Raw genomic sequence first — 23,861 nt, forward strand, 5'->3', positions numbered from 1 at the left:
TACCCTACGCTAGCTTGATGTGCACCTCCCTAGAATTGCACCTACACATTGCTCTGATGTAGACCACAACAACTGTGATTAGTCTGCCTCATGCCAGTTTGTAGCTAGCAAGGGCTGTTACAACCTGTTGGATTCCACCTGAAGCTAAAACCCATATGGTGGTTGCCAGTTTCTGAGTAATGTCCATAAGCATACTTTGCATACACTGATGCAAGACTGCAGATGAGCCAAATCCTCAGATGTACCTGGAGTTCAAATGGGCTACAGCGTATGCGCTGCATATGTACCCCCTACCATGGACCAGGGTGGCTTATCATCTGTTTTCCATTATCCATTTATTTTACTGATTATTCTACTGATTATTCAGTAAGTCCAAAGCCCAAGATATTTCATTTACCATCATACAAAAAAAAAAAAATACACGATGAAGATTAAGATCCATTTTCTTTTAATTGGCCAGTGTATTTATCAGCTAAGCATTGCAGCACTACCAACATTTGATAGCAGTCGACATGCAGAGATGATATGATGCAGCGGCTGAGGATGTGTGAGTGGAAGACCTGCTAATGAGGATATAGTTCATGTAAAGCAATAGAGGAAGTATGGAGCAGGAACCCTACATTTTTATATGTTCTATGTTGTAGTATGAAGACAGACTGTAAAAGCTTGACTTTGATACCAAGCACCTTTGTGCTGGTATCAAAGTCCTTGTAGCATTCCTTGTAGCATTTCTCAAAGAACAGTTTGATAATGACCTCTTCTTACCTATATAGATATGTGTCTTGTTGTAAAAGCAGTGGCAAACTGGAACTGCTGGTTTCTTTTTTGTAAGCACCAATGAAAGTCACTGCCAAGATGGGATGCGGACCAGACCATGCACGCTCCACCAGGTTTGGGTGGTGGTGCGTCATGTGCTGACTGCAGTTTTGCATGTTTGTAATTCCAATTCCTGCTTCTCCCCCTTTCCATATTGAACTTATTCATCTGCTCGATTAAAATTCTGTCGTCATGGTGCTAATGCGAGTGGTTGTCTCGTGTGTTACTCTGTGCCACTGGCCATTGTGATGTTCATGTTCATCAAAACCAGTTGCCAGATCCTGGTTGTGCATGTCCCTCAGAATTTACTCAACACAAAGTGTGGGCTCTGCAATGCAAGAGGGGGGCAAAAAAAACAACAACCTGCAAATGGCAGATTAATGTGTGATGTCCAGTTTTTCCACACTGTAGCATGTCCCCAGTCTTGTACTTTCAGCCTGACACACTCAACTGAGTCATTTCCACACATAAACTCATACAAGTGCACAACACACAAGTAGAACATCTCTGAAAGGCATTGTGCTGACTCATACTGCCTGTACGCTTTCATCTCTGTGTGTGCGCGCATAATACAGTCATAGTGCTGAACTGCTGTGACCTTATCTTGTGTGTATGACGCTGTGTGATGTCCTCGTGACTTTATATAAACACACATGCACAAAAAGCTGCAATTTAAGTAACCAAGCAGCTTCTTGTTAACTGTTACAAAGACTGGATTTACAGATCGCCATGATAACATGCTTTGGACCTGAGCTGAACATGGTCCTATGTGTGTGCATGAGTGCGAGCTAAACTCTCCTACATGCTGATATGGGTTTAGCCCGAGTATTACACCCGCTGTGGGTGTTGTAATCTGTGTCACTTGTGTCACCTGTTGATGAAGGTTAACCTCATACATAATATCACCACACCACGTGCACCTGCTCGTTACACCATAGACCCAATTCTGTATTTAGGATTAGTGTCATTATTCTTATGTCTTATTTAACTTCTAATACTGTGTGATTTTAGGTGTTACTGCTTTTTGGCTATGTACAAGTGATTGAATATTTATATGTATCTTAAAAGGTCTAAACCTGTTTAATAGACCTTGGGAAAACAATGCATGCAACTGTTTTATCACAGAGCTGTAAAGGATGTTGTTTACTCCTTCCAGTGTTATTTCTCTAATCAGTTATTTTTGTCATTGTCAATTTTTTTCTCTCGATATTTTTATTTTTTTTATTTTTTTAGTCTGCACCGAGTTGCCAGTTTATCCTATTAGCTAACGCAAATACAATTTAATGCAATGGCCCTACAAAACATCCTCACAAAGGTTGGAATGTTTTCATTAAAAGTTTTGAGGATGTTCCCTGTGTTACTGTTGAATTATATCACATTATACTGATGTGTCCTTTTAAAGTTTTGTCCATCCCATTTCTATCAGTGGTAGTATTCCAAGTAGATATTGATTGAAATATTTATGGATACTATGGAGACTTAATCACAGTCAGTCAGGGATGTACTGTGGATTTGCTATCATGTGAATTTGAATGGCTAATAGTACAGTAATACAGTGCAAGAATTAGACCATGTCCAAAAGGCCAGTGGCGTAGATGTGTGGCTGTATTGCCCCTTTCCTGTTTTGAACCTGCCATTATGTCCTTAAAAGAAAGTTGCAGATATCCTCACTTAAAGCTACATGGGATGCAGCAAATATACAAAGTCATGTTTCCCAGTGTACTGTCATCAACAGCAGTGCAAGATTTCTCCCACTCTGTAAACAGCAACAGCTAACCCGCTAGCAAACATTTAAACTCTGTACCGTGTAAGTATTGATAGACAAGTGCTTTGAATTTGACCAGGATATTGCTGCGTTGTGTTGGCTAACTATGAACGTACATAGAGTTTTTAACTTGCTGAGAGATCGGTCTTTCCGCTGAGTACTGCTGAGAGATGAAATTGCGAATAATATTGTAAACTCAAAACCGTATTCACTGTGTCACTTTAGCCCAATCACTGTATGGCATGATGTTCATAGGTATGCGTCTTCTGACAGGATGTAGTAAGTTTACTGTTCATGTGGGGGATGAGTCATATTCTTCCCCTGATCCTATATGGTGAATTAACAGTGTTGTATGAGTTGGTGTTTAATTTGGCATGTGTCTGATCCACCGACCAGCACGTATTTCAGTGAGAAATCTAAATTTTTGAAACATTTCGCCTTCCCGTTCTCACAGTATACTATTAAATAGCATACAGTCAAACAATGGAGGCTGGTGGTGAGTTGAGGCTGTAAAGGTTGTACGGAAATACAGTTTATGGATCATATTCATACCAAATTGACAAGAAGACTCAACATATGATGCCTTATATGTTGTATCTTGAATTGTCAGTATATCATTTTAACGTGGATTTTTCAAAGGGAGTATGGCATGGCATACTGTTTTCACCGGAGAGCACTGAGAGCTTTGGCTTTGATGCTCTGCATTTTGGCCACGATGCCCCAGTGAATTTGTGTTTATCACGGGCCGAAGTGGCCTTGTCCTAAGAATGACTTAATTCCAGGCCTCCTCTGGGTCACTTTGGCTGATGTAAACATTATCAATTTGTTAAAAAGATTCTTTGCCCACCATTTTCAAGAATCATGAAGCATTAATGCGCTTCTGCAAATGTTTTTTTTTTTTCTCTTTCAATTTCTGCTCTACAACATGCAGTTAGGGACTGGGCTGTAATTGAACCTGGCTGCTGTGGTAAGGACTCAGCCTTGGTTCATGGTACACACTCTAACAGGTGAGCTACTAGGGTTCTTTCTTGTGTTCATGTATATGTTTACACAGGAGGGCATTTGCCCCCTTTTAAGTGTTGGTGTGTCATTAGCTTGGGTATGTCTTTTACGATGAGATTTCAGTAAAAGAGAGAAATTTGAATTTAGGTGTGGTTGTGTTTTTCTCTGTTTACTAAAGAAAATAGGTGTTAGAATAATTCCCTTTTTTGGCATTTTGTGAGTTTATTTTCTTCATTAGACTAAAGTGCTTGTGAAGAAACCAAACTTGCATCCACCTCCCTGCTGAAACCACAGGGGCCTATACTCTCGGACTGTTGCCTCTCAAAGGACAAAGTGGTACTCCAAGACAGGATGGGCCAAGGCTAGCTGGTTAGCATGCTAACTTCGGTAGATATCTCTGAAACACAATACATAGATGTTGGTGTTTATAAGTTTATAGTTCTGTTTATAACTTTAGTTAAGTTAAACTCCAATTCCTACACACATATTACGCATTGCACCTTCGATGAATGAGTTGTTCAAACTGTCATCAAGTGAACAGAGACAAGACATGACAGGATCTGTCTGATTCAGCTCAGCAGATGACAAAGAGTGATTGATCACATTACACAATTATTTCCCAGTAGTTGGTCAGAACAGTTGTTGCACCATCAGAAAAGAGAATGTATGGTATGTATGTATAACAAAAATAAATGAGGAAATTAAAAGATAAATCAAGTTCAGATACTTCCCAGAAGTATATTGGTATCCCAGTTCTGACCAGCCATGACCTGATACCAGTTTAAAATGCCAACAATTTACCATCCCAGCGTTTGAGTGGAAGTAAATGAATCCTTTGATAAGATAATGTTATTAATCCTCCTGCTGAGTAAATTAGGGTATTACAGACACTAAGTAATAGTAGCAGGAATTGAAAGGAGACGTAGAAGAGAATAAAACATATAAAATGAAAGGTAAAAATATAAAACACAAATTAAAAAATCTGGTTATGTGTTTGATGGTTATTTTATCTTGAACTCTTTTGAATCCCTTTTTGTTGCCATCATCCATTATTATTTCTTGTGCTGTAAAGCTGGTGTAGTTTGTGTTTTGCGATGTACAGTAAATGGTGTAGACTCCTCTGCTGGGCACCAGCTGCTCTGGCGTAGTGCTCTGTTGATGTCACTGTCTTGTGATCGGAGGAACTATGTGACACTTCATCTCATCGCAGCCGGCCTCTCAGGATTGTGTGTGTGTGCGCGTGGGCGTGTCTGTGTGAACCCAGATTGTCAGCCATGTTAACAATCCTCCAAACTCTATGGTAGAAGAAATCCAGCAGTGGAGTGACTAATATGTAAAACTGAAATGTTTGCAGTGTGTGTACCTTGTCATATAGCTATTGAATCTCCCTGTCAGCTTTCGTATTCACACACACACACACACACACCAATCCCCTGTACACTTGTAATTGTAGGCCAGTTTCCTCATTTTCAGAGTATAATGTGTACACGTAGATGTCGGCATACATTTCAGTGTGTGCGGTCCAGATGTCCTGTTGTTACCCTCCAGAAGATGCAGAGGGGAGTGATTATATCAACAAAGCTGGATGACTGCCAATGCCGAGAATAGATTCGGAGAGCTTAAAATACTACGTAGACACACATTCCAAACAGATACATACATACATGACAAGATGGTGCTCAAGAGTTAATTTTTATTTAAATATATGTTTTTTGCTTATGTTCATGGTCTTTAAAAATGGCAGGTTTTTAAGATGTCAGCAGCAGTATGCCCATGCAGAAAATACAAGTGTAACTGTAATGGGTCAGCTACAAGCTCATCCATAGAAAATAGATAATTGAGTAATAAAGAAAGTGTACAAAACACCAACTTTGGTAAACGGACACCAGTGAACTCTACTAATACACATGTTTTCCACAATTGTCCAGTGACCTTGAAGGGGAGCTACACACAGACACACACTGATTTGGATTAATGCCACTGTTACATAGCTGTGATTCTGTAGTCTCTCAGGAGCCCCCTCTTCACCCTCACTTCCCCTTCCTGTCTGTAACAGGAAGTGAGCCATGTTGGCCTTCAGAGGCCCTCATCTTCTTCATGTCTGTTACCCGGAAAAGGAGCGCTTGTGATGGCCCTCTGTTTGCTATTTTATGTTCCAAAATACAGAAGTTACTTTTTGTTTTTGTTTGTGATGTGGGCGTTCAGAGCATGGTGGTTTATGTTGGTGACTTACATTTTTGTGCTAGTTTATAGTTTTAACCATCAGTGATGTGGCTGTTACAGTTCTTGATGCCAGCTATGTTTTGGAGTTCTCCTCCCTTGTGTTGAAGGTCATTATATTCCAATATAATAGACTGCTATCCAGATGAAAGTAAGGAGTCTGTTTAAATTCTAGTCATTAGAATTGTGTTTTTTGTGTATATCTCTCCTTTTTGGCATTTTGTAAGTTTATTTTGTTTATTAGACCACAAAAAGTAAGAGCACCTGTGAAACAGCAAATTGACATACACCTATACTACCTGACGTTTTGAAGATAAGACTTTATTGATCCCACGCTTACAGCCAGGAAGTATTAAAAAAATCAACAACAGTGGCCCAGAAGGGTCCAGATACATAGTATAAAGGATACAGAATAAAAATAATCAACTATGTATATGAACATTATGTACAGATTATACTAATTTCTTAAAAAAACATTGAATTGCACAAGTGTATGTATATGTAGAATATGTACAGTTTCTAAAGAAACTGAATAGTGGCCAATATGGGGAATAAATACAGTGTCATTGCACAGTTGAAAAAATAAACAACAAATTATTAAATGTGTCAAACTTAAAGTCTTACACATATATTACATATTGCACCTTTAATGAATGAGAACTGTTATCAAGTGATCAATAACACACACGCCTGTGAATGCAGGATGCATGCTTTTCATTTTTTCACACAGTTGGGCTTGACTTGCTCATCTATTTTTGGAAGATGCTGTGTTTTGGGGCAGTCCCATTAGCTGTGCTTGATTAAGTCATTAAAGTCGTCTACTCATTCCTAAGTGGCAGAGCAAAGCTCCTGTCACACACCATCAGCGTCCACGCTGCCGGAGCCATTGTCCAGGGCTCAGCAATTACGCAAGAGTCGTGCTCACCGTCGAAGGTCATGGATTAGGTCAGGTTACACGAACAAGCTGAAATCCAGAGAAAGCACTGTGTTTGACAACTCTCCGTTTGGCTGTTCATCAAGTGCCAGTCTCTCCTTGTGGTATTTTGTTTTTTAACTCAGCCGGTGGCAGATAATTACTTGTGTTCATTACTTATTTTTGTGTGTATGTTAATTGATTATAGGTCTCAGTTCGTCTTAGATTGACTCTGTCTGACTCACACCCTCCCCTTAGCTCCTGTGCTGGTTGTTTTCTTGGCACTTCTATGATTATTGTGTCATCACAGCAATATTGCAAGGGCCTGTGCTCTGGAATTGTTGCCTGTAATTTAAGTGTCAGCTAAATACCATTAATGTGAATGTATTGTCTGTATTTTGAACACTTAAGAGCTGGTAAACATATCGCTTGGTTTTAGATAAATTCTTCTTCGTTTGTTGTGTTCTCTCCTCACTCTCAATCTCCGTCTCCTTCTGTCTTCTATACCCCCCTGTTTCCCTCTATGTTTCCTCCTTAATCTTGCCCTCTCCCCCTCATCATTCATCCTTATCTCTCCCGTCCATTCCTTTCTTGTCTCTCCGTCTCCAGGTGGCTATAAAAATAGTGGATAAGACCCAGCTGGATGATGAGAACCTGAAAAAGATCTTCAGAGAGGTGCAAATCATGAAGTTGCTGAAGCACCCCCACATCATCCGCCTCTACCAGGTACACACTTGCACTCACCCACAGAGCCGATAATGCACGCTGCTCACATCTTACACCTGAGACCCATGGCCCAACAGGGAAAGAACAAATAAATATGTGTTGGTTTAGCAGGATCTGATGTTAGATGCCACTGTTTTTTGGGTTTACTGTACCAACAATTGTTTCCACATTCATGCAAATCTGGGGGGCTGCCCAGAGCAACCAGTCTTCTGCCTGATAACCTCTTTCTGGTAAAAGTCAGTGGTAGACGCTGAGAAAACAGAGAGTTTCCTGTTTGTTTTCTAGCTGTACGATGATTGTAACACCAAACCAACCTGACACAAGGCAGCTTTGACAGTATCTTGTCAGCCCCCAGAGGTTTCAGTCTAATCACTTTGCCTCAAAATCTAATGTTAATCTTCACGCATACATACATTGAGCACCGCACTGAGTAAATGTCAGTTTTTGTTCTATTTAAATCTCGCTGTTGTAATGCCAAAGAGTGCTTACTCATTCCGTTGTGTAACGGGTGAACCACCCATCACTAGATGTCGGCCTGTCACGGAGTCTGTAGGTCCTCGTTGTTATGATTTGTTTATGTTTTTAGGTGATGGAGACAGAGAGGATGATCTATCTGGTAACAGAGTACGCTAGCGGTGGAGAGATATTCGGTAAGGGAGTTCTCCACTGTTACCATGATGTAGATTGTCCTTTTCATCCCTTCTCCCTCTGCTTTAGTGTTTTGAAATGTCTGGCGATTTGGGCAATTTTGCCAAAAGTGAAATGAATGAAATTTGGGTTATGAGGGAATTTTGTTTTTCAGTTGTGTCCATCATGATTGATTTGTTTGCACTGCATGTTCATTCTACAACACCGCGTGACAATTTGTCTTTTGTGCCATTTATTTGTATTTGAGTTGAAATAGCCTCTCTCTATGTCCTATTTCTGTTTTCTGAGGGATTAACCAAGATTCCTTGCATGCTCTATGCTCTGTGCATTGCTACTTGATGATTAATGTTGTGAGTTATTAGGCTAAATCAGAATAGAATCATAGGCTTCACTTCCTGTATATTCAACAATGCAAATGAGTACCATAAATATCCAAACTCTGTGTGTGTGTGTGTGTGTGTGTGTGTGTGTGTGTGTGTGTGTGTGTGTGTGTGTGTGTGTGTGTGTGTGTGTGTGTGTGTGTGTGTGTGTGTGTGTGTGTGTGTGTGTGTGTGTGTGTGTGTGTGTGTGTGTGTGTGTATGTACACATGGGTATGTGCATGTGTGTTTGTGTGCGCGTTTGCGCAGACCACTTGGTGGCTCATGGGCGTATGGCGGAAAAGGACGCCAGGAAGAAGTTCAAACAGATTGTTGCAGCAGTCCATTTCTGTCACTGCCGCAACATTGTCCACAGAGACCTAAAGGCTGAGAATTTGCTGCTGGACCACAACCTGAACATCAAAATCGCAGGTGTGTGTGTGTGTTGGTGTGTGTGTCTGTGGGTTTTCACTTAAGAATGCATGGGTGGGAAATTTAATATAGTTGTTTTGTGCTGTCTTGGTGAGTGGGTGTAGGCAAGTGTCAACATGTGCTTTTAGAGCATTTTCCTGGGTTGATTGAATTTACTCTGTAGAGGAAAGTGATAAGATTGAATAAACTTCTCCTCCGCTTCTGTCAGATTTTGGCTTCAGTAACCTGTTTTCTCGAGGCCAGCTGTTGAAGACATGGTGTGGCAGTCCTCCCTATGCCGCACCAGAACTCTTTGAGGGCAAGGAGTATGATGGACCTAAAGTAGATATATGGGTGAGTGGGACTGTCAACAAATAGTCTAAATTCAAATATATTATCGAATTGTAAAGAAAAGACATTAGATTATGAAAATTAAGATTCAGCTGCACTACAAAGCGTGTTTTACAATGATAGAATTACTTTTTCTGTGAATGGAGGCTGGTGACTTTGGTGAGAGTGATCAGTGGCTGTTTCTGGTTAAACAAAATCTTACTCTTTAATAAAAAGGTAACCCTGTAGGGATCCTTTCCATAATGTTGTCAGACACTTAGAATAATAGTCTGAGCCTGTCAGTGGCAAAAACAAACACTTTTAGTGGGCGTACATTGACAGTGCGCAAATGCCCGGAGGGATTACATTACAGCCAGTTTCATTGCTGCCAGGTGCAGCGCTCTCGCTCAATACTCGGCCAATTTCAGAAATTGTTACCCCCCATTAGTTAGTTCCACACAAAAGCTTGTGAAAATAGGGCCCTTAAACAGCTCATATTTGACCGGAATTGCTCCCGTTTGTCCGAAACACTGAAATCTTCCAGGACACGTGGACCAGCACCAAATGGAAACTTTGCACACAAGCTGTAGTGTGCAAATAATGCAACCATATACTATAGGACATTATTTATTTGTTTATTTTGTAATGTGTAGCTATGTAGATCTTTTAAAAGACATGGAAAAGTTGAAATAAGTATACCAATACAAATGGTTTGTCCCTTCTATTGGTTCATCCTCTTATGGGCACAAAATAGAAAAAAATAGACATTTGAATGGGTCGAAACTGTGATATAACTGGGTTTATTGATAACAAAAATGATTGTTTAAGTCCTGTTTAAATTGAGATATTGTACTCATGGTCTGTTTCCTGCTGTCTTTTCTCTCTGTAGAGCTTAGGTGTGGTATTATATGTGTTGGTGTGCGGCGCCCTGCCTTTTGACGGCAGCACTCTACAAAATTTGCGGGCGCGTGTCCTCAGTGGCAAGTTCCGCATCCCCTTCTTCATGTCCACAGGTAGGACTCCACTCTGCTCTTACTTTCTCCCAAATCTTCTTACTCCTCCAGACCACACCTTAATCACTGGAAGATGTCACTCTTTTTTTTCCATCCACAGGCAAAGTAAATTCCAAAGTGCTACTTTACCAAATTCGATTTCCTTAGTATGGAGAACTAACAACTGTTGGCCTAGAAGGTGGCTGTTAGAGGTGCCCTGTGGAGTTTGATAAACATATTGAGTACATTTCCTTCCTCATAGTTGATTTTGTGTCATTCAGTATTTCTATTCATGTTTGCTTGCTGGCAGTCTGCATCTTCTCTACCTTTGTTAGGGCATTAATATTTTAGTCGGTGTTGGTTACTGCCACAAATCTCTGATCAGCACAACGATGTGACACAAATGGAAGGATGTGAATTGTGCGTGTGCATTAGGGATGTATATCTCCACCACCGAGGCTGATTCGATACGCATCTTGATACGCAGCCACCGATACGATACATTAACGATACACTGAAGCCTCTGTCGATGCGATGCGTTTCGCTCCTGTTCACGATACGATGCGATTCAAAAATGATTTGATAAGGATATGACTTGCTTACAAAGAGATTCGGTTTGATATGATGTGATCCAGTTCAATACAGTTAGTTGTGGTACGAGTGTGCCCATATCAGATTTCTTATAGCACAACTCTGCTTTACTCTCTGTATCAATTTGAGAGATACATGTAATATTTGGTTTGTTTTTACTGAGCAAACCAATAAATCCTATTTTTAAAAAAAGACATAATTCAGTATGTATAGACAGAGCATTAAATTTTATTTATAATAAGCAATCCTTACTCCGAATTATGTCCTCTGTCTCTACAATTTTACAAAACGTATGAAACTTCACAGTTCAACAGTTTCAGAAAGCACAGTATTAACGACGTGCATAGTCAGGTTCATTGATAGCTGCTCGGCATTGTTTGCAGATTGCGTGCGTTTTGTCCAGTTTACCTTCTCGCTTGAAAAACCTGAAATATTGCCACATGTTTGAGTTGTGTGTCTTTTTCAGTGCACTGAATATCTCCTCGCTGCTAATGTTGTTCTTGTTTCCCTCCATGCTGTGAACAACGCTTGCGTCAGTGAAGGAGCAGTGATGGTGCATTCAGGTTGCCTCGGAAAACACGACTAGGCAGGGAATAGCACTAGAACATGAAATAATCGATTTAACCATGGAATTTACCGATGCAGACAGGCTAGAAGAGATGCACAGTACATTCACCTGTAAATTATATTTGATGTACTTTGAATCTACCAGTGCAGTCACATTGCAAACGTTTGTACCGGATTACCGATATGAATCGGTGAATCTCATCATCCCCAGTGTGCATGCATATGTACACACACACCAACACAAACACACACACACACACACACACACACACACACACACACACACACAAATGGTACCTTCAGCTTGAATTGATGTTTGTGTGTTATTGCAGACTGTGAGTACTTGATCAGACACATGTTAGTGCTGGAGCCCAGCAGACGGTTCACCATGGAGCAGATCTGTAAGAACAAGTGGATGAGACAAGGAGACCCTGACCCCGACTTCGACAGGGTGAGACCCCGTACAAGTATCCCAAAGTTGATATCTTGACTGAGGCAGGGTTATGTAATGGTCATTTATGCAAAAGAATATTTCACTTTTCCACTTTGGTGTCAGGTAATCATCTTTCTTCCAAGCTGCCCACTGAATGTGTTTTTGCAGCTGTTTTGATGACTTTGGTGACCCCTTGACAGCCTTAGTGTTTGTCCTTGTGGCAAAGATGACTCACCCCTGACCTGCAGCAGCTAATCTTTGTCTTACATTAACAAAATGAAAATGTATTAACCAACAATTCACGTAGTTGGGAGCCTAGTATCCAGACTATTTCTATATATGGACATTTAGAGAAAAATGCTTATACTCTTCTCCCTTCCAGTTGATAACGGAGTGTGAGCAGGTGAAGACGGAGAGAGAGACAGAGCTCATCATCGAGCAGGTGCTGATAGCCATGTCTGAGATGGGCCTGGACCGAGAGCGCACACTTCAGGTTGGACACAAATAAGCAGCCAACTTGCTGATGTATTTACATTTTTAGCACTGCCTTTTGTCAAATGTCAGCTCAGCATCTTACTTCTGTCATGATCTTTCCTCTCTAGTCTCTACAAACAGATGCATATGATCACTACAGTGCCATCTACAGCCTGCTGGCTGACCGCCTCAAGAAACACAAGTCCCTGCCTGTTGCCCCACCCCAACCACGCCCAATTAGCTATTCTCTTAACGCTGTACAGGTAATTCATTATCCACTGGTGTTGGAGTGATGTAATGGTGGCTTTTACAGCCTGCATGTGTCAATTATCAGTCCAGTTCGATGGTATTTTTGAGTGTTGTGGTGAGTTCATGCCAAGTTTAGTCTAGCTGTAGGGGTGATTTTAACACCCCCTGTAGTTATCTGATTAATGTGTGTGTGTATGTGTGTGTGAGGGCACCTTTGGACTAATTTTTACTCTCTCTCTTAGTCTAGCCAACTGTGGTCATCTTGTCTCTGCCACTGATTGGAATTAACTGGCTTTAACCCACATCTGCCAATCCCACTGCACTAATGAGATTGTTAGAAAATTAGTGCAATCCTCACATGACGTGTGTGTGTGTGTGTGTGTGTGTGTGTGTGTGTGTGTGTGTGTGTGTGTGTGTGTGTGTGTGTGTGTGTGTGTGTGTGTGTGTGTGTGTGTGTGTGTGTGTGTGTTTGTCTGTGTGTGTTTGTCTGTGTGTGTTTGTCTGTGTGTGTGTGTGCCTCCCAGCAGACAGATCCGCAGGGTAATCCCGTTAGCATGACTGTTCCCCATGTCCAGCTCATCAACCCAGAGAACCAGATTGTTGAGGTGAGTCAACCTGGTTGCGTCAGCCTGGCAGTGGGTGGCCAGCAGCAAAGGTCATCATGCTTGATAAGGAAGCTTGGACCAGGCAGAACTTTTGTTCAACAAGCTAAAATTCCGACCACGGCTCTAACCCCAAGTGTTTCTCGCTCAGAGTTTGAGCCTTCACAGGCGTCTTTGTAGCTTAAATCAGTCAATGCAACATCACCCAGTCTCATATTTTTGATGATGTGCACGTTTCTAGTTACTGGGTGTTTGTCCAGTATTTATGGTTTACTGCTACAGTTTACTAGAGTAGCCTGGCGTTCATCTCTTAGACTGCTGTCAGACAAACAAAATCAAACATACATGCAAACGCACTCAAACATAACTCACACAGCCTCACAAATGCTGTGAAACACAAGACTGCGTCAGATCACTGTATTGCAGCAGGGATTTTAATAGAAGACGTGAACTTTGAAGCATTTATATTAGAATTGAGCTACATTTAAAATGTACATTATGTACATGAACACAAGCATGCAACACATGCTACCAAAGGGCATCACTCGTGACCAAATATGTACGTGTTTATTGTTTAGCCGGATGGCAGCATGGCACTGGACAGTGATGAAGGGGAGGAACCATCTCCAGAAGCCATGGCTCGCTACCTTTCGATGAGGCGGCACACGGTGGGGGTACCAGACCAAAGGTAACGTAAATACACAACTCTCCAATCTACTCTCAGTGGTCTCAGTGTTATTGCTGCAGTAGAACACAAATTATTTTTACTCCATAACTGTTAGCTGACAGATGACAGCTGTTCCTTCTGTTGTGTGTACAAATGATCACCTTCGTACTTTTCTTAAAAGCATAGCTGTCTGTCATCACCCATCATTTGCTTGCATTTTTTTATTGACACTGATATGTTTTGTTAATGACCTGGAATTTTAAAGTGTCATCTCTTGCTTCTAATAACTCAACCATACGGTCAAAATAAGTCTATCTTTCGACAAATATTTTGCTCTTCTGAGGTAAGGATCAAATGTAATTTGGTCGTTATCTAATTTTTGGGTAGGAGACTGCATCAAAATTGCATTTATTCAAGGCAGTTGTCAAAAGACGATAGATGTCCTGTTTCTGCCAACCACTGCGCAACACAGGTTGTGTTGCCAATCTTGAATGCTAGCTTTTTGTAGCTTATCAAACAATCAGTGGGAGATCACAAATAGCAAGTGCTTATTGGTGGGCACACTGATACGGGGATAGTGAACTGTCTGTCTATCCCAAATTAGACAGTAACTAGCACATGGGCCAACACGTAAATGTAGTGACTTCTTCCTGTTGTTCTCCCTCCTACCACCACAGGACAGAGATGCAGGAGGACCTCCAGAAACTGCCACCAGGTTTCCCTCGCGGTGCAGTGCCCCAGCCCCCTTTCCCCTCTCTGGCCCCCACAATGGGTCAAATGCACACTCTCATGCCCACTCAGAGCTTGCAGCCCACACAGCAGCTGGAGTACAAGGTACAGTCAGCTGGGCTGGATTTGGTGTGGGGTGCTTCAGTTGACATTCAAGGGCCTCTGGAAGTCATCAGTTAATTTGCAGCACCAATCTGACTTCCTGTGTGTGCCGATCCTACAGGAGCAGTCCTTGCTGCAGCCACCAACCCTGCAGCTGCTCAACGGCATGGGGCCTCTTGGTCGAAGAGCTTCCGACGGCGGGGCCAACATTCAACTACACGCTCAGCTTCTGAAGAGGCCCCGGGGGCCCTCGCCACTTGTCGCCAGCCCGGTGAGGATCTGGATTTCTGTATGGGTGCACTTTAGAAGTTCTCATGTTAACTGTAGGAGTGTTGACTGGTAAACTCTTTGCATCTCTCAGCACCCGATACCTGCAGTAGCTCCCGTGGATGAGGAGGGTTCAGATGGAGAGCCAGACCAAGAGGCAGTACAGAGGTAACCCACGATGACGGTTTTTGGTGAAGGGCTATACTGTACAGAGGTGCTGTCTAAACTGGGTAGTCTGGAAGGCCTGTAACCTGTGATGACTGGGCGGTTGGTTCTGTGTAGATGTTGAAATAAGGGAAGCTTTCATAAAGATTAGTAAAATTTTCAACACACCACGTTTTGACATTTTTTATTTTTTGCTAGGTTTGCATTTATTGTCTTAATGCTTGATCCAGCATCATTTAAAATGATTTATCAGGTGTAGGTTGGATTACAGGTCTGCATCACTACCTCGATGTAAACCAACCTTTCATAGGCCTCAAATACATCAGGACAGTGACATACGGTACATAATGTGCACAGCCAGCAAATTTCATTTTGTGTGTGTGGTGGTGGAGTGAATCCATTTAACTCAATACAAGAGAAGGCAAAACACTGGGCTTACACAACAAATACTGGAACCATGCAGTCAGGGTTTATAGATGGGTCAATGCAAGAATTTAGAAAACTGTCCAAAGAAGGAGCTGACATGAGGGCAGGGTAAGGATAGGCACAGACTTGGTGTATGGAGTTGCGTTGGATTCAGAAGTCCAGGTTAGGGTTTCCCAGCTGGTCCTCTTCAGACAGCACCTTCTGTAGACTTTGCTGGTGTCCTGGGTTGCTGGGAGTGAGTGCCTCTAGGCTGCTCTGCTTTTTCACACGGGAGGTGGCCACTCTGCTGTGGTGCTTACCCCATCTCTCCTCCTTTCTCCATCGCGCAAGTGCCTTCTGCCACAGTTCCAAACTGAATCTGCCACCAAATCCAGCCCTCCTATCTCTCAAACTCTTTGGCAAAGAGCTGCTTTAACTTTCTCATTTCAGTAAGTGCCAAATTATTCTCCAGACTCTCTCACCCTTTCTCACACAGCTTTGCTAACTCTGAAGCTTGCAAAATCAATAATTAAGAAATGGCAACCACTCCAGTCCTTAAATTGGAAGCTGGGGGTTGTGGGATACCCATAGGCTATAACATCAATCTATGGTGTAATTTTATGTTATGTTTTTCTGATTGGCTAAGATGATATGAATGATGGCACCCATTGGCAGAGGTGGGAAGGGGCGGGCCTTTCCCCCGTCTCCATTAGCCAATGAGGACAGAGAGCTGACCAGCGCTGCTTCCTGTCTCCCACCCTCACCCCCGTCCTCCCCCCTCCCTGCGGCCCAGGTACCTGGCGAACCGCTCCAAGCGGCACACGACGCACGCGCTCACGAGCACATCGCATGGCGAGCCCTCGGCAGAGTCACAGCGGCCCCAGGGCCCCCGCCAGAGGGGGGGCTGGGCCCTCGACACACACACCCGGTGAGGGGACACGCCCGCTCCGAGCTGTATATGCACAAACACACACAAACACACACTCACATTAAATGGGCATATTAGGCCTCACTGTGTCTTTCTCTCTCTCTCTATCATACATGCACACACACTCACTTGCACATACAGCTGATCTCTCTCACACACACACACACACACACACACACATAGGTGATGATGTACTCGTACCAGATGAAGGTCGGGCGCTTTCCAACCAGAAAGTGTATTTTTTGTCAATCGTGGTGTTGGAGGTGGAGTGTGTGGCAGACATATCTCCACATCACCAGGAAACTACGATTCAGAATAACTTTCTTCCACACAAACCTGGAAAGAGCGCGTATGTGACAGGTCCAATCCAAAGATGGAGCAGATTGAGCAGCCCTTCAAAGCTAAATCACTGCCTCTATGTATCTTCTGTCCAACAGCAGTCATATTGATGTGTTTAGGTGTTTTCTGTGTCGTAATTCTAGATGTTCCCCATAAGTATCACCTTCCTCCAACCTAGCTGAGAAATTCTTTTCACATTTTTCATTGTGAAGTTTTGTGTTTGTGTGCAGTGATATGCACGGCCTGTCATCTCAAATGTGACTGGATATGGGTAGAGTTGTTCCTGTTGTCAGAGGAAGGATGCGCTGTTGAGTTGCAATGGATGTTTAAAGCTAGACGCGGTATCTTTGTTCATGGAGTACTTTTTGGCCAGCAGATGCTGTGATCGAGCTATGGATTTCGTACAAAAAGGTTCTTGTCTCACTGACTTCAGCTGTTAATGAGATGCAATTGATGTGTCAAGGGTGTTAAGGGGATATGAAATCAAAATGTTTGGACCAGCTTCCAAACGCTGAACCCTAGCCAATTTTGAGCCGTTCTTCATCACAATTAAAATCCCCCCCATAACGTGTCACCTCCTGTCATGATTGACAGGAATGAATAGCGACTGGATTTCTTTGACCTATCAGTTGTGTTAATTTAGATCTCCTGATGTTTTCCACACTCAACACACCATCGTCAGATACTTTGACTTGTAACTTTTGTGCAGGTTTGAAGAGCTCAAGCTTCTCATGTGTCTGTCTCTGTGTCTGTATGACTGATTATGTCTGTCATGGTGTGTGTGTGCGTGTGTGTCTATTGTCCACATGTGTTTGCGTCTGCTCCCTGTGGTCCCATCCACAGATCCAGCTATAAGGACTGTAACACCCTTCATCTCCCCATGGAGCGCTTCTCACCTGTCAGACGGTTCTCTGATGGCGCCGCCACCATCCAGGCCTTCAAGGCTCATCTAGAAAACAGCAGCCTCATTAAGCAACTCAAACAGGTATGACGTAATATCAAGGGATATGATCCGCTTTTTTCATGCCTGGCTATTTTTATGAAGAGATAAATTTAGTTATCTTGTTTCTCCATCTGTGGGAGGAAATAATGCAGCGTTTCTGTGGAGGATCAATTGGGTTATTGATCAATACCAAACCATTACCTCACCAGGTGCTGAGATTTCAGAAATTCCCCTCTGGTCTGTACTCTGCTTTGCCCCAACCCCCCCCTACCTTTTAAACCACCCACAAAGGGAGGGACCTGCAAACAGTGGTGAAACACATTTGGCTCTCAGGGCAAAAAGAACAGAAATAGTGATATACCGCTGCAAGTCTGATGCAATGTTGACCCTCATAGGAATGCAACCCAGGGTCCATGGCACTGCCAATCTGCTTTATGAGGTAACACCTAAACTCAGTGAAGCAGCATGTGGCTGACTGTGCATTCTGTCTCTTCTGGTCCCAGTAACCATTTCAATGCACAACGAAACAGTAAGCAAGCTTAGTGCCATTACTCAACTCTGATTAGCTTTGTTTGCCACTGGACTTCAAATCAGGCCCTCGGGAGCTTCTGACAACCTGGTATTAGAGATAAGATCTTATCCTGTGAGCGGCATGGAGATAGTCAGCTAGAGCAGGTGGTTAACAAAGTGAGAGGTGAAAACAGGATCACAGCATCACAGGAATAAAGCTTGCTCGCTTGTGACCAGCAATGTCACAACAGACACCCAGGACAGACTCAGATGCCATTATGTATATTCACAAAGATGCAAGTAGCACATTGGTTTTTCCTGTGTCACCCAAACATGATTTTAGCCTCAAATAGGGGAAAGGTAAGGAGATCCTGCCCAAAATATGGTAAAAGTGAAAGTGTCGACATCACGATGACAGGGATGAAAGTCAGCTTTATCCTGTTTCTTTGCTGTTAGCAATGGAGTGACGTCCAAAGTGTAAACAAGGTGAACCAGTCCGAGCATTGTCATTATATACTGACACAAATTAGACTTGCTGTAATATTGACGCACAACATACAGTATTTCTTAAGGCGAGTTCAAACTCTTTCACCAGCGAAAACCTCAAGCTGCTTCTTGAGACATCACATCATTCGCAGTGACACTGCAGTGAGATTACCTCACCCAGTCGGAGGCGTAGGTAGGGAGAAAGATAATGATCATGTTCACACCGGGTGCTTCGTCTTAGGCATGTACTGACTTGCTGGGGATTATCATTGCTCCTAAGTGTTAAGAGGGTTAATATGGATAGAAGAGAGGTTAACGCACACATGACCTGTACCCAGGAAAGGACCCCTGAAAAGATCAAATGTTTTTACGAAATGTCTGCGAAATGTCAACTGGGAAGAAGCTGGCAGTGCAGGGAGGGATAATATGACCTCAGAGTGTGTTGTATGTGCTGCAGCTGGTCATATGCACGCTGTCATGTGTTGGTTTCTTGAGTTTGGACTTCACAAAGTGATTAGAGAACATCCCACTTGCATGTGGGATGTTCTCTTTTTTGACTTGCATTATCAATTTATTTTAATAGTATAATTAAGCAAAACATGTACTAAATGTATAAGTGCGCCTGTGTTGTTCATGCCGTTCGATGAGCTTTAGGATAACAGTGAGCCAGATGATGACACATGGTGCTAAACTGGGAGATGTAGAGATTCAGATATGATGGGTATTACTGAGATGTGCTTGCCAGCAAGATGGTGGTTTCTTACAAATATTGTGAGCAGTAGCCTCCAAAGGTTACATATTACCACTTAGTGTTGATGACTGATAAATTACTGTTCACACATTTTGATGAGACGAATAATGAATTGAATTTGGACATGTAGTAAATTCTGTCATTTGCTCATTAGCTATCCTTGATGAGCTTTGAAAAACTAAATTTCAGCCATCGTTAAATCACGTGTTTGCTGCTCTTCTAGATCCAAACACATTGCCCTCAATTGAAAAGACTTCCCCTTTTAGCATATAAATTTCTGACTTGGGGTGCATGTCTGTGTTTCCAATAGGAGTGTGAGCAGCTCCAGAAAATGTATGCTGCCCAGCAGGATGAGCGATTCCTGGAGCACACCCAGCAACAGCATGTCCTCTACCAGCAAGAGCAACAAATCCTCCACCAGCAAATCCAGGTATTTGAACCTGTCAGAGCTGTCATAAAGATCCATCCATGATGGTTAAAGAAAGCACCGTGAGCTTTGAGAAAGTTTCTAACCTTTCATGCAGGATGGGTTGAGCTGTGCTACTTGACCTCATATTGCATTGCATTGTGAAAGCGTATAGCAACTCTTAATCACTCTTACATGATGCATGCATTATATTGAACTACACAGGTCTCTATAAATGCATCAACCTTTCAGTGGGACACACACACACACACACACACACACACACACACACACACACACACACACACACACACACACACACTTTGTATTAGCAGTTATATAATCTCATCCAGCTCGCCTCACATCGTTAAACTCTCATCAGCTAGTCATTATATTGAAGATTTGACTCAAGTGTAATTTCTGTAATTTCAGGGTCTTTCTTTAGGCCATGGAGAGAGCCAGCCCAGTCACCTAACCCACCAGCTCCAGAGGTGAACACACACACACACACACACACACACACACACACACACACACACACACACACACACACACACACACACACACACACACATTACTCATCAGCTATTGAACGGTGAACAATGAACTTGATACTGTGGTGCAGTGCTATCGACTGAAGTGTTACATCATTGTCGTATCTCTCTCTTCTCCTCTCCTACTCTGTCCTGTCCTCCCTTAGGTTGCGCATCCAGCCCTCCAGCCCTCCGCCAACACATCCCAGCAACCACCTCTTCAGACAGCCCAACCAGAGCCCTCCGCCTGGCTCTGCAGGCATAATGCAAGGGCATGGTTAGTAATACCGTTACTAAAGTGCTTAAATCCTTCTTATCTTGTAGCTGATGTAGATGCAGAAGCTCTTTTAACGTGCGATATTAAGTAGAAATGGATAGAGCAGTTTTCCTCTGATCATAATCTTTATGGCAGCTTTTTAAATTGGTGGCTGGTTATTTTAAAGCTCAGCTTTGACTGCTTAGTCACATTTTAGGCTTTCATGTGTTTTTCATAGTTATATGAGAGTTGACTTATTTTGTTTTCTGAAATAGACACTTGGCTTCAGGCTTGCTCACTGGCTTTTGTCATTGCACACAAACACGCACATCTGCCTTGCGTTCATTTTTGACATTGTGTTATGAAAAGTGTACTAGAAGGCGTAGTTTATGCTGAGGTTTTTCGTGTGCAACCGTGAGCAGCAGGTGAGTAAACACTTTGCTCATCAAGAACACAGTAACTTGTGATCGCTCAGGTTAAACTGTGTTTGGGAAAGCTTCATTGTCCCAGCTCTGTAAAAAACAGCTGTCATTGCTAAAGGGATTTTGGTGGAACAAAGAAGACTTGAGAACTCATGACTCCTCTCTCTCAGGAGGTCCGTCGTCAGTGCAGTACCAGCACGGTACTCCGGCGCTGTATCAGGGCCAAAGCGGCAGCCCACCTCCCACTGGCATGCCACGAGTCTCTCTACCAACTAATCAACAAGCAGCATCTGCGCGCCCCGCCGTCCCATTGGCACAGGGTGTACCTCAGCAACAGCAGGTGACTGCAAAGAGACCATTTTTCAGACATTTTTCTCTCTGCTGGTGTTTTGAGTTTTAATTATGTGATTTTGCTTGCCCAGGTGACCATTCAGGTTCAGGAAGTGGAGCTGGGAGGTGGGGCACAGAGACAGGGCGCCTTTTTGTCCACACCAGGGGGACACAGAGTCCTCGGGAAGCAGCTGAGCGCAGACAACGCCGAGTCGCACAGGTGACCCCACCCATCCTGTCACCACGTCCCGTGATGGCGGCCAGACCGTCCCAACAGCATCATTGGACTGTTTCTGTGTCTTCCTCCTCTTCTATCTTTTAGTTTGAATTTGTTGTATTCCTCTCCATGACCTCGCTACTCATTACAGACAACTTCATGCTACTTGTTGTACTTTTATGTTTATCATTGTGTTGATTCTCACCTTTTTGTTTGTGTTTTACATTTATGCCATGTCCACTGATTTTCTGCATACTGTATTTTGAAACCTCAGATAATAATACTGCTGGTCAGGACAGAGATTTTATGTGTGAGAGGGCAGACTTTGAGGACACTCTTTGTAATCAGTATTGAAAATTGATTGATGTAAATCCCCCATCGACTTTGCTGAGATGACATCCTCAACAAATTCTCCACCTCAGTGTAGCTGGGTGAGTGGTTTGATGTAAATGTTTTGGAAGTATATGTAGAGTAGGAGATGAGTCATCCTGTGACCCCTGACATCACCCCTTGAACAGCCCCCATGTCACCAGGACTGCCTTCACTGAGAGAGCGTGTAGCGATCAAATGTGTCCTTTGGAATGTCGTTACACCTCTCAGTGAATACTTGACCCTGGACTTGACCTGAAGTATTTGCAAGGCTGTCTGTGTGTGGTGATTTAATGAAGGCCTTCTGTAGATTGTTGAAAGATAGGTGTTGTATTTGCACTGTGTAGAGAGAACTGCGAGCATGTTGATGCTAGGCGACAGGTAGCTAATGTCCCTCTGCATTCCCTCTGTCTGTCCAGTCGCAGCCTTGGCCGCTTCACATTGGGCTATGACCAGGCTCAGTTCAATCCCCACCTCTTCTCTGGTGACGCCGCATCCCGGGGTGCCTCGGGAGTGGTCGGCTCCTACAGCCCCTACCTGCAGGGAGCCTCCCTCAAAGTCCCTGGCCTGGAGGGTTACCAGAGCGGGGTGGTAGGGACCAGCAGCTATGGCACCCCCTCTACACTACAGCAGGCCCTGCTCTCCCCGACTCCTTTGGACTACCGCCCCCCACAGCAGCATGTCACTCCCACCCTGCAGGGCCTCCTGTCCCCCCGCCACTCCTTAACAGGCCACGCTGACCCCAGGCTGCCCCCCCAAGACCTGGCTGCTCTGCTGAAGAGGCAGAGCCCCCGGCCGTGCCAAGCACCCCCAACACCACCCAGCGGTGCACCCCAAGAGTATGGAGAGATGCTGCTTCTCCGCCAGCTGAGCCAGGGTGAGAGCTTGGAGCCACCAACACCGCAGGGTGCCTCCGGAGGCCAACACTACCACCACCTCCTCCAGATCCGGCCCCCGGAAGTACAGCCACAGCAGCACCCGGCCCAGGCTCCTTGCACCAGCTTACCTCACTCAGAGAGCATGGAGGAGGATGAGGTGCCAGCTGGCTACCACCACCCACACGAGGGTCTGCTGGCTAAGGCAGGCGAAGGTCACGAGCTCCTGGGACCTCCCCGAGGAGGCACCCCGCCCTACAGCTCCCCTACACACAGGCATGGTGGCTTCATAAGGAGTGCTCCAGCCACTAGAGGTAACACTACACTGCTGCATTAAAACAAACCACAGCGGTTTAGAGTCCGGTGTCTGTTCTGACTGACTGAAATAGTTTTGTTTACCTTCACCTTACATGTTACTTATCTTTTCTTTCAGAATCTGAACATGTGGAGTGCAGGCCCCCAGGGCAAGCCATGGAGGTGCCTGATCATAATGGTGTCGGCTATTCACGAGGTCCCCAGGGTGACGCCTATAGGTCCCGTGGACAGCTACAGCGCCACCACACCATCCAGACCTGTGACGATGCCTATGTGAGTGAAACCCCACTGCTAGTCTGTCCAGACCACCCTGATCACACTTTGTTAAGCCTGTAGCAGGAAAAATGACTCAAGCTGGGCTTTTCTATGAACATATGTAAGTGTGATACCATGCATGAGAGATGGTGGGAACAATCTAACACTTGTATGTCATGTTAATCTAGATTGGGTTTATATTGGAGAGTATGGTGTCTTAGGTCATCCTGCTAGTGTAAAGCTGCAGAGAGCCCATCTTGTAAGATGATAGCTGAAGGAATATATATAATAATCAGGTGGTTTTGTTCTGTGTCTCAAAACTGTTGTTCACTTTCGGTCCAGGATCAGGCAGACCCCATGTCTGGGATGAGCCTGTTGGCTGGGAAGGCACTGAGCTCTGCTCGCATGTCGGATATTCTCAGCCAGACGTCACTGACAGGAAGCCAGCAGCTGCACCAGCGGGAAGAGTCTGGTGAGTAGGAGACATGCATTCAT

The 23,861-nt window shown here is 43.7% G+C and overlaps 1 protein-coding gene across 3 annotated transcripts in view; it reads left to right on the forward strand.

The window, feature by feature from the left end:
* sik3 (SIK family kinase 3) overlaps positions 1-23,861 on the forward strand; it is a 30,039-nt gene that overhangs the window by 5,727 nt on the left and 451 nt on the right. The window contains exons 2-24 of one of the 3 annotated variants that reach the window (XM_070970231.1): positions 7,326-7,442; positions 8,029-8,092; positions 8,718-8,879; positions 9,088-9,212; positions 10,078-10,201; positions 11,671-11,789; positions 12,154-12,264; positions 12,374-12,508; positions 13,019-13,099; positions 13,675-13,784; positions 14,441-14,597; positions 14,716-14,865; positions 14,956-15,029; positions 16,225-16,359; positions 17,542-17,683; positions 19,699-19,818; positions 20,227-20,285; positions 20,495-20,604; positions 21,176-21,345; positions 21,428-21,555; positions 22,341-23,110; positions 23,230-23,384; positions 23,709-23,838. In XM_070970231.1, coding sequence (XP_070826332.1) covers positions 7,326-7,442; positions 8,029-8,092; positions 8,718-8,879; positions 9,088-9,212; positions 10,078-10,201; positions 11,671-11,789; positions 12,154-12,264; positions 12,374-12,508; positions 13,019-13,099; positions 13,675-13,784; positions 14,441-14,597; positions 14,716-14,865; positions 14,956-15,029; positions 16,225-16,359; positions 17,542-17,683; positions 19,699-19,818; positions 20,227-20,285; positions 20,495-20,604; positions 21,176-21,345; positions 21,428-21,555; positions 22,341-23,110; positions 23,230-23,384; positions 23,709-23,838 — 3,448 coding nt within the window. The remainder of the gene's footprint in view (positions 1-7,325; positions 7,443-8,028; positions 8,093-8,717; positions 8,880-9,087; positions 9,213-10,077; positions 10,202-11,670; positions 11,790-12,153; positions 12,265-12,373; positions 12,509-13,018; positions 13,100-13,674; positions 13,785-14,440; positions 14,598-14,715; positions 14,866-14,955; positions 15,030-16,224; positions 16,360-17,541; positions 17,684-19,698; positions 19,819-20,226; positions 20,286-20,494; positions 20,605-21,175; positions 21,346-21,427; positions 21,556-22,340; positions 23,111-23,229; positions 23,385-23,708; positions 23,839-23,861) is intronic. The other 2 variants (XM_070970232.1, XM_070970233.1) reach the window with 2 other exon arrangements.

This window comes from Chaetodon trifascialis, chromosome 9 (genome assembly GCF_039877785.1).
Source record: "Chaetodon trifascialis isolate fChaTrf1 chromosome 9, fChaTrf1.hap1, whole genome shotgun sequence".
In the NCBI taxonomy this organism is placed as follows: Eukaryota; Metazoa; Chordata; class Actinopteri; order Chaetodontiformes; family Chaetodontidae; genus Chaetodon; species Chaetodon trifascialis.